This window comes from Buceros rhinoceros, unplaced genomic scaffold, assembly GCF_000710305.1.
Source record: "Buceros rhinoceros silvestris isolate BGI_N320 unplaced genomic scaffold, ASM71030v1 scaffold24895, whole genome shotgun sequence".
NCBI classification, from domain to species: domain Eukaryota; kingdom Metazoa; phylum Chordata; class Aves; order Bucerotiformes; family Bucerotidae; genus Buceros; species Buceros rhinoceros.
The window spans coordinates 43,467-56,085 of NW_010413784.1; the positions used below are offsets into that span (position 1 = coordinate 43,467).

General features: G+C 50.1%; 1 protein-coding gene across 1 annotated transcript in view; it reads right to left on the reverse strand.

Annotated features, from left to right (window-relative positions):
- Positions 1-12,619, reverse strand: part of RBM19 (RNA binding motif protein 19) — a 54,923-nt gene that overhangs the window by 35,068 nt on the left and 7,236 nt on the right. Inside the window, exons 12-20 of the mRNA XM_010136895.1 lie at positions 11,892-11,988; positions 11,320-11,430; positions 10,647-10,847; positions 10,021-10,144; positions 7,835-7,983; positions 6,527-6,587; positions 4,779-4,858; positions 3,507-3,562; positions 2,546-2,662 (exon numbers count right to left, since the gene is read on the reverse strand). Coding sequence (XP_010135197.1) covers positions 2,546-2,662; positions 3,507-3,562; positions 4,779-4,858; positions 6,527-6,587; positions 7,835-7,983; positions 10,021-10,144; positions 10,647-10,847; positions 11,320-11,430; positions 11,892-11,988 — 996 coding nt within the window. The remainder of the gene's footprint in view (positions 1-2,545; positions 2,663-3,506; positions 3,563-4,778; positions 4,859-6,526; positions 6,588-7,834; positions 7,984-10,020; positions 10,145-10,646; positions 10,848-11,319; positions 11,431-11,891; positions 11,989-12,619) is intronic.

Consider the following 12,619-nt stretch of genomic DNA (forward strand, 5'->3'; position numbering starts at 1 on the left):
TGGTGGTGCAGGGCAAGTCTAAGCATTTAAGCGATGGATTGACTCATGAAGAATGATATTTAGTACCTGCCAGTGCAGGTACAACAGCTTGTAAAATCTGCTGTTCAAAGCACTCGACTCCCTTGTTTTCCCTGTTCTGGTGTCATTGACTCCTGCTATGGGTCCATTTGAAGAGGACGATACAGCTGCTTGACAAAGCTCAAAACCTGGAAATAGCTGTTTGAGGAAACGTTATATACGTGTATTATTTGGTAATATCTATTTGCGTAATACATGTATTAGTCTGGGGTTATATAGATACGTGCACTAATACATAGATAGGTAGTGGTGTATGTATATTTATTTGTTAGTTTAATTAACTTATTAATTTTTCTCCTGCTCAGGCAGTTGAGAAAAGAAAAAGCAAGCACAGAAAGAAGCAGTTTGGGGGACAACATCAGCTGCAGGGCTGGAAAGTGGCTTTTGAGCATGTGAAGAAACAATAGAGGAGATGGAAGAAACCCTCCACCACTGCGGGCTGCTGCCTTGCATGGCAATGCCCAACAGCACGGCCCGGTGGTCCCTGGGCTGGTGGTCCCTTGGTGTCCCCAGGCTGGTAGTCCCCAGCATGGTGGTCCCCAGCCTGGTTTTCCTGGGCAGGCTAAGAGTGCCCCCTGCAGCCCGGCCATCCGTGTGGCCTCCCTGGCCAAGAGACTGTTTGTGGACTCAAATAAATAAATAAAATACAAATAAGGCTCATTCCTAAATGCAGAAAGCTCAAAGCTCTGGAGCAAAGGCATCTGATTTAAAATCACCAAAAAAAGGCAACCTAGGAGGATGAAGTGTGTAGGAACGCTCTGGTTTTAGCTGCTCTGAAGGGAAGCAGGGACAGCAGGGTTCGAGGGAGGATTTTGTGTCCCCCCTCAAGCCGCTGGCTTTTGTTTTGAGGATAAAAATCCCCACGTCTCCGAGTATCCCAGGTAAATGGAATGGACATTCACACATCGCTCCAAGAGCACTGTCCACAGAACACGCGGCTAGAAGCTGTGTGTTCCTTGCAATATTAATCAGACTGCTCCTCTACCCCTCCTCTCCACAGCACTGAGGTGCCAGACAAGACAGGAGGAAAATAACATACCAAAACCACTCCAGTCTCTGCTGGCCTCGTCTAACCTCGTGATAAGCCTCCCTGCTCCTTGAACTTACCAGGGCCCTAGAAGGCAAACAGACACCCCTGGTTTTGTCTGCTCCAGCTTAACGAGCTAGTTTTTAAATCAGCAGTGCCCCACATGCTAAGAAAACTCAGCACACTGATATAGAAGTTTACATTTTTTGTCCTGTTTCAATAGGGCCTCTCAGGGCAGTAGTGTCCTTCCCTGTGGACAGGGGAGAAGGAGGAAGGACAGGAAGAAGCCAGGAGAACATCACAGGCTAATAAAGCCAGTAGAATTCACTGTATACAGGAAAACACTTAATTTCCCCCACCATGAACAAATCACTGCGGCTCCTCACAAGGCAGTTTTCACTGCCTGGTCTGGGAAGGTTTCAACGGGTTAAGCAGCTCAACTTACTCCCTTTGGAAAGGGACACCACAGTCAGGTGAAAGCGTCTGCCTTCTACTTGGCCAGACCACACAGAACAGCCTCCTCCTAAGGCAGCACCTCACCGTGCCCCACGGTGTGAGTGATCACCTGTGTTTTGCTGACAGGCAGAGTTGGACACCAATTCCCCTACATTCCTTCTGCGAGGGACAACAAGCAAAAATTCCTGTCCCAGGAGCAGAAAAGATGCTGCATGTGGTATTTTAAGAAGTTTCACCTCTTTTCTGGGATGCATTACAGGGCTTAACAAGTCACTGCACAAAAGGCTGCGGATACAAAGAAAAGAGAGCTCAGCCAGTGCACGGAAGAATGAGGCTGGGATCATCCCCAAAGCCCTGTTCAACGCTCAGCACCACCCCAGGCAGGTCTCATGGCTGACAAAGTGTTTCTTGATGGAGAGGGCACGACAGGCAGCAGAGTCCCACATCTGTACAGACACAGGGCTGCCAGCCTTGGGGCAACACCCCACCAACTATGTGAGCAAAACACTCGGGAAAGAGAAAGCAAGAAGTGCTCCCTCCACGATGGGAAGGGGCCGCACCATCCTGCGGGCAGGACAGATGGAGGAGGGCACCATCCCCAGCTAACAGCTCTCACAGCAGCTCTCTGCATCAGGAAAGCTGCTACACACTTTTCAGGCAAGAAGGAGGAAACATCCAGTGCTATGGCATTTACTTGATAGGCGAGGAGATGGCTGGGCTCCGCCGATGCCTGCGGCACGGTGACAGCCACCGGCTCTGACAGCTCACGGGGGCTCCAGCCAAAACACCGGCTTATGCGATCAGCAGAATTTTTATACTGGTAGAACCTGCCAAGTCAGTTGTATTTACATTCAGTAAAAGGCTTGTTTACTTCCACAAAGAAAACAAAACTGTATTTATAACCCAACAGCAAGATGCCACATGAAAATCATACTGGCTCCAGCCTGGAGCACTCTACAGACCCAAGAGAAAGAGCTTTCCTACCTGAAGAGCTCCCTGATTTCCCTGACGGTGGCCTGGAATGGGATGTTTCGGACCAGGATCTTGGAAGTCTTCTGCTTCTTGACCGTTTGTTTCTTTCGGGACGATTTCACAGCAGGCCTAAAGTCAATGGGAAGGGAAGGTAGGGATGACTGCATGGCAAAAGATCCATCTCATTCTGGCTCCTGTAGGGTTTCCTAAGTCTCTAAAGGACAGTGTTTAGGTGCCGACATTCACCTTCAGGCATCTGGATTAATTTTCAACTTTGCACTTAGAAGATTCTGTTCTGAATAAAAACTAGGAAGGAAACCCTAAAGAGCAGGAGTCAAACACCCAGTAAATCCATCCACAAGTAACCATCTCCTCCCCACGTGACTACCCAGAGGAAGGGAAATACTAATTTCTCTTCAGGCAAGAAAGAAACCTGTATTTGTCTTGATTTGATCAGAATCAGCAGCAGAATATTACTCTTAAGCCCCTGTTCTCCAGAGAAACCGGGTGAAAAGATTTCATTACCCAGAGGATATTTGTCTTCCAGAACTCTTTAGACCCACTGGAACTTGGGCTATCAGTTGATTCTGCAATGCTGCCCGAGCTGCCACCAAAGTTGAGGTTTTAGAGGCGCCTCTTCCTTGAGAGCGGAAGAAAACTCAGGTGCCTGGTTCTTACTTCGGGCTGTTTTGGGGTCCCACTACTGCTTCGGGAGTAGCAGTAGTGACCTGTCTCTCTAACTGGAGACAGGTCACCGAGCAAGCGAACACCTTTCCCTAGCTATTCGTCATTCCTTTTTTCTTTTCAAGTAAGACTGACTAAAGTGACTCTGAGTAAAGCACAACACAGGCTGCTGTGTTCAGCAGTCAGAGCGTTGCCGCTCACAGCCCTCGTGATGCAGAGGTGAAGAACCTGCCAAGCATTACCGCAGCTTAAATATAACCACGTTACAGAGGTGAGACATCAGCTTTACCTGACAGCTCTCTCTGAGATCTTCACTTCCAGCTTATGGCCATCTACAGAGCAGCCCTACAAGTTAAAACAAAGAAACAACAAACCACATAAATAAATAAATACATATTCAAGCTTCCAGGATACAAGCACAGCATTTCACATCTTGCTCCTTCTCCCTGCCAAGGTTTTCCTCTGTGGAACACTGCTCATGCGAGGCCAGGCTTCCGATACGAGGCTGGAGACAGCTTGGCTGACTGAAGCAGTGGCCAAAATCCCTGATCTAGCTGTCCATCAGCCTCAGCTCTGCCACTACACTGGCAAAGACAAGTCACTTCATGGCTTTGGGCTATGGTTTCCACTACCTCCAGACTGCAAACTCTTCAGGGCAAGGACTTATTATTTGTTCTGGAATGACCAATAGATGTTTTATTGGCCATCTGTAGCCAATATAGTAAGAAAGTCTTCTTGCTTCCTGCACCTCAAAGAACTTCCTACAGTTCAGCACTGGAAAGAAGCAGCCTCTTGCCTCATCATCCTTGACAAGGCACATGATATGTGCCTTGCATTGCACTGGGAACCTGGAGCCCTGCTGCCTGCTCCCCCCCACCAAAATGCCCATTTTCCTGCTCTCTCCCTTGCCCAGGATTCTGCTTTTCAAGAGGATGGAGAACACACGTCTACCCCAAGACTGCCTATGCAGAACGTGAAATGACCACCTGCTGAAGCTGGGACTCATGGATCGAGCTCACTGCACAGATTACACAGAGTAATTCTTTCACCTGCATGGAGAGGGCTCGCTCCAGCTGCCTGGCCCACACCACCCAGGTAGCGTGGACCAAACACCCAGATAGCAGCAGAAAGACTGACTTATTCCTGCAGAGCGCAGCCACACCATGCAGCCTGGAGAAGCCAGGAGGCTGGAAGACCCTAAAGCAATAGCAGAGTCACAGAGGGTAAAGCTGAACTCTGCAGCACTACAGACTATGCAGGATTTGTTTACAGAGGGAGTGGACACCTGGCTCTCTGCAAAAGGCACTTTGCAGAATGAAGTCCCTGCACATTTTCTGCCACCTCTGTATTGGATCAGCACTAGGAAACACTCTCGCATGAGGTCTTGTCCCTTTACCTAACCTCTTCCCTCACAAACCTGGCCCAATCTAGAGGCTTCTCCACCTGTGCAGGGTAACTCATACCACAGACATCCTCAGGTACAGTTTGAACCTCGCCGTTCATCCAAGCCTTTGCCCTCCACCTCTGGAAGCAAATCCAAGCTGACAACGCTTAAGCTTACCTGGAGCCGGCGCAGGGCTTTCTGGGCACTCTCTGGCTTCTTGTACTCCACAAATCCAAAGCCCATTGAAAGCAAAGTGCCTGCCAGGAGAGAAAGGGAACTCCTTAAGCTAACAAGAAAAAGTGGCAACATTACGCAGACGATATAAAAACAAAACAGGAGCAACCACTGATTAGCAAAATCGGGGGGCCAGAAAATAATAGCTCCAGCAAATGCCCAGCCTGGCCATGCCCTGACTCGGACGCTGCTCATGAGCACCCCTTACTGACCTGTTCTGAGCGAAACACTACTCTAGAACAGGTTGGTTTGGTGCTGCTGTCAAAGAGATCACCAGCGTGGCGTGCAAACCAGACTGCTTTTGCTTCACATGATTTCAGTGCAACCTCCTTAAATGAAATACTAAGTCCTACAAAGCAGCCACAGGTTACAGTCAGGGTGAGCCATCCCATAATGGAGACACAAACATTGGTTCATACACAGGACTTTCTCTTCTCGACTGAAACGAAACCTTCATTTGGAAAACTGGTCAAGTACCCACAAACGGGGGTTACTTACTGCAGGACAGCGACATGCAGGCTGCAGTTTGGTCCCCAGATGAGAGCCCTCTAACCTGAGACCCACTCAGAAATTCATTTTGGCCAACACTTCACAAGCAGTCAGTTACCAACCGCAGCTGGGAGCCCAGCGCTTGAGGTCTGTTCCAGTTTGGACTGCCCCGTGCTGTAGCTCCCATTGTCACAAAGTGCAAGCCCCATGTCTCAGTTAAGCGACAAAATGCCTTTGAGGTCTGCAAGGCACAACGGGAGCTTCTAGGGAGCTGGGCATGCAGCTGCTGGTTCCACACCCAATCTAATCCACCTCCTCACACAGCAAAGGTTTGCAGCACCTACGGCTGCTCCTCGCTTCTGACGAACACACTGAGCAGTACAAGAGCTGTAATTAAGGTGGGTGAGGAATGGGAAAATCCACAAGCAAAACCATAGCACTATGTTTCCAACTTCAAAACCTCGATAACAGACTGTAGAGATGACCCCACAGTGCAAGTAGGGGATCAAGCTGGTAGGTACGAGATCAGCCTAACTCAAGTATTGCTGTCTGGTCATGAGCTCTTTTTCTTGCAGCAGATTCAAGTTTTGACGTGTCCCATGCAAGAGGAGCCTTGTAAAAGCAAAATCCTGTAGAGCTGTGCAACTGCCTAGCCTAAAATCTGGGAAGAAGACACAGCCCATCTTGCCAGGGCTTGCCTTGAGCAAACTTTCCTGTCCAACCGCCCAGAAAGCAAGCGCAGTCAACGCAACAGGCGTTGCCGCTTGTCACCACAGCCAGCTGGGCTCGAAGCTGGCGGGTAGAAGGCAAATGAAGCCCATCCAGCAGAGTACTCAGCCAGGCACCCTTGAAGACCCCAGTCGTTATTGTGGATGAAGCATGTCGTGCGCAGGTTTAATCATCATGGGGCACCGGTTCCTTTCAACTTGTATCTCGCTCTCTTCTGTGATCCTGAAGGAGCCGGTTTCTCTATCTCAAGATCTCAAGAGAAGGCCACGTCTCCACAAATCCCACAATTGAACTTAACCTTCTAGACTGAAGCCTGGGCTGGTTTTGGCTGCTGCTTTCAGCCATTTCAACAGGCGCACTTATTTCGCCAACAAGAACACAAACGCTCAGCCAGATGAATGCTAAAGCAAAGCCACACCTGAGCCCTCAGCTACCAGCCAAGGGAAGGAATTGAACAGCAACAGCTAGAGTACCTGCTTTGTCTTTCTTCTTGGATATTGTGCAGCTCTTCACAGCTCCCACTTTGGAGAACGTCTGCAAGGAAGTTGGACACGTGATTCAGTTCCCTTTGTCATGGGCTTGCAACTCAACTCAAGTGACAACGTGGCCCTCTTCCAGAGCCAGGAGCACATGCTCATGGGCCCACCTCCCCTCAGTGCTCACCTGACAAGCAGACAGTGCGGCTGCGGTTTTTCTGATAGAATTATTTCCATAGAAATACACATACACACAGACTTTTAAAGAAATCAGTTCACACACTTTCAGAAATCCTCCACTGCTCCTCGGAAACAGTGTAGAGATCTGGGATGGTTCTGGAGGAACACTGCGAATTACAAGATGCCCTCAGCCAGGTAGGGACCTTAGGGGTAGGTGACCCCTGTGATGCCCCTAGAACACATGACATGCAGGAGGGGCTGGAAACCATCTATCCAATTCCTCTGTAAAACTGCAGCCAGAAGGCAGAAAAAGAAGCAGAGTCAAGCCGCAGTCCTCCTCTGAGCATTTAAATTTGTCCCCAGACCCATGTGGATCAGTGTCTCTATACAGTACTACAGCCCCAAGACAGAGGAGCAGGGGTCCAGGATGGACTGACATTGCACCAGCATTCTTGGGCTGTGAAATGGGGCATTTCACGTGGCTACAAAAAGTGGCAGAGACAAGAACTCCCAGTGGCTTTTCCCTATTTTGCTATTAACATCCCACACACCTATAGAAATGCTGTGATCTCTCCCAAGCGCTCTGTTGAGGTAAGGCAGCACAGACAGCTCAATGTTGGCAGAAGCTTAGATGAAAAGCGCATCTTGGTGAAACCATCACTTATTTATTTATTGCCTTAACGCACACAGCAGCATCACAGCTGCAAAAGTGCACATCCCAAGGAGAAGCGTTACAGAAAGCAGGGGAAACAAGCAGTCTTTAAAGATTTCCTGCTGCCTCCACCTGTCCCAAGGTGGAATTAAACCCCATGAAAATGGTTTCAGACACATTTGTCATAATCCCTGAAACTCCAAAGCAGAGGTTCCCAGTCCCAGTACAATCCAGCACTCCCTCATCTCCTTTTTAACTCTGTTAAACACTTTATCCTCAGCACAAGTGGAGAACAGCTTGTCCCTTGCCTCCTGCAGCAGAGCAGAGCCCTTTCTTCTCCATCCTGGGAGTGGCGACTTTACTCCATCAGGCATCTCAGTTTGGCCCTCAGTCACACTCCCAACCCCCTCCTGCTCCATCTGAGTGGACTGTGCTAAGCAAAACCCAGTCCCCTCCCCTCACTTGTGGCTCACCTCCTTCAGCGTGTCCTCCCTGGTGGCAAAGTTCAGGTTTTTGATGAACAAGGTACACCCAGGAATGCTTTCTTCTTCGTCGTCCTCCTCCTCCTCTTCCTCCTCTTCTTCCTGTGCTGCTGTTTGCTCTGAGCCCTTCCCAGTTTCACCTGAAACAAAAAGAATAAACCCAATTTTGTGAGATGTAACAAAGCCACGTTTGGGGGGAGTTTGCCCATTACCCCAGCAGGAACTAGCCGCTTCTCTGCTGGCTCTCTGTGGGTGCCCATGGACCGAAGCAAGCTCACCACACAGTAGAGGAACATGTCCCCATGAAAACTAAAATATCCCTTTTTCTCTAAGCATAGAAACGCCACAAACCTGCTCCCCCAGCACTCAAGACACCCTCACACCAAACCCAGCCAGATACCTGCTGCACCAGGCAAGGGGCCCCAAACTTGCTGGAGCGTCTTTCTGCGCTGCTCTGAAACCTCACCTCCTGCCAATGTGTATCCGCAGGATGTGAAATGAGAGATTCCCCATCAGCACGTGATGGAATACGGTCTGTTAAACTCAAACACCTACTGAAGGGCATCGAAGACTGCACCCAGCACAGAGGCTGTGCTCTTAAAGGGCTTCACTAGAGCATTAACACTGCCAGAGTTTTCACTCCGTGACCCAGAAACCTCACTCACGTCAACAGCCACACACACTAATTTGTACAAATCTTGCTCTGGGATTCTGCAAACACAAACCTGTTAAAAAAAACCTAAATAATCAAGCTGCAATTCAGCAGCCAGCGCAACAGCTTCCTCCAGGGCACCCAAGGGCCGTGGAGCTGTGAGCCCCTGCCCACCGCTGGGAAGTTAACAGGAACCTGGGCACTGCGCAGCTGATCAACGAGCAAATCTGCTGCTGTTTGTGGTTGATCTTTCCAAGGAACGAGGCCTCGGCAACTGCATTTTGACTCTCTCCATCCATCCATTTCCCTCTCTTCCCAACTTCTAAAATGGCTTAATAATTTCTACCGTACTTAACACGATGGAAAGGCCTCAAAGCCACTGAGCTTTCACACATGTGGGAGGGTGGGGAGAGATCTGCGGCATCCTGCACTGAAGCAGAGGCTGCAGTGGTACTAGGACCTTATTAGACACTGGGGAACACACAGAAGCTCTGTCTGACTGTCCTCCCTGCCCCCAGCACCATGCAGCCCAAGCCTTTTTGGTCAGGTGGTCCAACCCTCCTTGTTCCAGCTGGTGGGTATTTGCCAACAAAGCACAGAAAAAAAACATCGCCTTTGGAGGGGACTCATTTGAGGGAAGAGATTCAGCGACACAAGGGCAGGATGAAGAGGTGCCTCCATCTGGCACAACACGGCCAAGCGCTGCCACCCAGAGCACTTTTGGGAGGGAGGTGTTCACTGCTCATCAACCCCTCCCTTCCCTCTCCCAGATCCAAAGGCTGGTGGTAGAGACCACTATCAGCCCCGAGCAGCCTTCCAGGAGATCTTAAAGCACTTAAAGTCCTTTGTCTCCAGGTGAGGGGTGAGGGTCCCAGTTATAGGGAGATAAAGTGTTCCCCCTACATCCCCTTGGCTCCTGCCTTCCCGTGTGACCCAGGCGCACCATGGCAGCTCGGGCAGAGGCTTCTCATCAGCTTTTCTCCTCCCTCCCAAAACCTAAGAGGCCTAAAAGAACTTCTAGCAAAACAAACCCACACAAAGCCAGGTTCCCCCAGCCTCCCCTAGCACTTTTTTTAAAGGATATTGAGAGGTTTTAAATACACAAGCAAGATTTTCTCTTTATAGCTCCTGGGATGGGGAGAAAGAAGGGATGTAAACTCGGGGAGGAAAGGTCATGTACTTGTGGTGACAAGTCACCCAGACAAAGCATATGGTGGAGCTTGACACAAGAGCAGAGAACTATGTACAGGGACCCACAGCCTGCCACCAGCTTCTCCACCCACTGGTGCCCAGTGCTCCCATTCTGCAGCTTGCTTAGCTGCCCACGGGCAGGGACAGTGTCCTTGCACAGAGCAGAACGAGCACAGTGCTTGTGTCAGTGATCAGCTAACACACCGCAGAGAGGATGGCCCTAAGGGCCATGCAGACGGCTTCACGAGGCTGGTTCCATCCCCAAGGGTCAGCAATATCAGCACCACATGAAGAAGTGGTGAAACTAGAGACACCTCTGTCCCAAAGCCAAAGCTCTTACCAGGTGCCAGCCTTGCTTTGTCCTCCTTTTCTGGAGCCTCAAGGGGCTTTTTCTGAGGGGCTGGATTGAAGAAGACACCCATTGGAGCCCATTCCAGATACAAGGGCACAGAATGAAACTGCAAAGAGAACACAAGAGAGAAACGAAGAGTGGAGGGCAAGGCCTCAAGAAAAAGCCTCCACTCTAGGCTTTATTTTCCTCTCATTCTGTAATGGAAAACAGCAGTGGAAAAGCTGAGCAACTTTTTCAGCTGGCTAAACTCCCTTTCACCATGGGAGAGTCTGTCTCAGGCCTCACACAGCACCACAGCTACCACCCACCACGCTCCTGTACTGCAAAAGGTAAAAGAAACCCTCTCAGGCTTTTCTAGATGCGTCACAGCACCCCTCCTCCAGCCTTCTCCTGCACGGTGAGGGCCCTACTCAGCCACTGCTGCACGAGGATGCACCAGGCATCTCCCTAAAGCCAAGGGATAGAGAGTAACAGCAGCGGCTCTGGGATAACCCCAGCCCTCAGAAATCCTCTGTCCCTCCCATCTGCAGCAAACGCTCCTTTCTGCAGTCTCGCAGCTAGCCAAGATCCACGCTCTCCAGGCAGCTTCTACCCCTCGCCATGCTCACCTTGGAGTAGGCCAGCCTGGTGAACGCTTGCTTGGCCTCGGTTGGCTCCAGGAACTCCACAATGGCTGTGATGCCTCCTTCTGGCAGCAGCACCCGGCCCAGGCTGCCGTGTTTGCCAAAGACGTCCTCAAGCTCCGCTACACTTGTGCGGGCCGGGAGGTTCTTTACCAGGATCACTGTTTTACTCCGCTCGCCAGCAGCCTGCCACAGTCAGTGGGCGAAAAGGGGAGATGGGATTTAAAAAAGCAAACCCCAGTATTTCAGATCCAACACACATGCTCTCTCACCCCACATCACCCCTTTCCAGGATCCAAGAGGGCCAACAGCCATTTAGAAAACACTCCCTATAAAACCCACACTCCAGCACAACCTCCCTGTTCCACAAACGCTCATATATGGAGGTTTCAGCTCCAGACCCAACGTGGTATGGACATAGGACTCCTCCTCTGCCTACAGCAAGCTGACCTATAAGCCATCATACGATGTATTTCAACCATCCCGAGGGCAGCTGCATCTTCAAACGGACAGAACATTTCCCAACCACATAAAAGGTTCCATCTTGCAAGATGCTGAGGATTTAATTACTAATTTCAAAGAGAGCTGAGGACACTAGGACTAGGCCATCATACAGAAAAGACAGGTCCACATCGCTGCCTCCAGCTGAGCATCTCACCTGACTGAAGGAATCCAGGCTGACTCCGTTTTCAATGAGGAACCGGCGAATTTCCTGGACCAGCTCAGTTTCCCCTAAGGCGACCCTCACTGCCACGCTGTCTTTACTCTCCTGCAAGCAAGAATGTCAGTCACCTGTTGTTCCTGCTGCTCTCAGAAGCAGATGCAAAGGCAATTTGGCTGAGCTGAAGGTAAAATGCTCCATGACTCCTCTGAAGCTGCTGGGAGTTTTGCTGTTGGAGTCAGAACACTTTCCAAGCCAAAACAAAGTTTCCAGGAAGGATCTGAGCTTTAGAGTGCAAATTCCCATCAACTTCTCATTAGGTAGAAACGCAAAATTCAGCCACAGAAAGGCAAGAGGGAGGAGGAGGGCTGGGAGTGTCACTCCGTCTTCCAGTGACAAAGGGATTGTTGGGCTCAGGTGACACAGAGCAGCTACGCCACCGCTGACCTGCACAGTGTTCACTGATGCTCAGAGGCTTTTGCTGCACACAATGACCAGGAAGGCCCTGGGCACAAGGCAACAGATAGGAAAGGGATCTCCCACCCCAGCCGATCTATAACCCAACTCACATGATCCAGCACTTGGCTTTTGGAAGCGTTGTACTTCTGAGCGATGGCATCCGCCACGGCGTTTGTCCCCACAAACAACGTGTTCCAGTTGTGAGAGCTGGAATACAAAGAGCCAGGTTCAGAGTCACACAGTTCCCTCCTTCCTCTGGTGTGTCTCTGTTCAATGGTCCAGGGGCAAAACAGCTTTGAATGCCACCATCAGCAGCCAGAGTGAAGGGTTAAGGTTAGAGAAGGGACAGGACAAGGGAGACAGGGCTTCAGAATTCCCTAGAGGTCACTGGTCACAGCTCTGCAGTCACGTGGAACACATGGTTTTCAGCTGGTTTCCTAAAAGCACAAAGCCCCTGTAAGCAGGGCTGTGCTCCCTTCCCTTCGAGTTAGGAAGTATTAGCCACTTCTTTCAAACTCACTTGTCGCATAGAAAGAAAAAGTTCCTACAAGTTTTAGAAACATGGGTGGCCAAATAGAGGAGAAGGACCCAACTGATCTGAAACCACTACCCCATCAGAACACTACCAAGCATCAGAACAACTTTTATTAGACACCAAAGAAATAAACTCGTGCACAAAGCCATTCAAAACCACGTCTCTCTCACTTCCTGCTGCTCACTGAACTACTATGGGACAGAGGAATCAAGTAGGTAAGAGATAAAGAAAAAGGAGCTCCACAGTAAATGCTTTACTGACTCCAGTGATCTGTCCACAGCCCCTGCAAAGACCCACACGCAT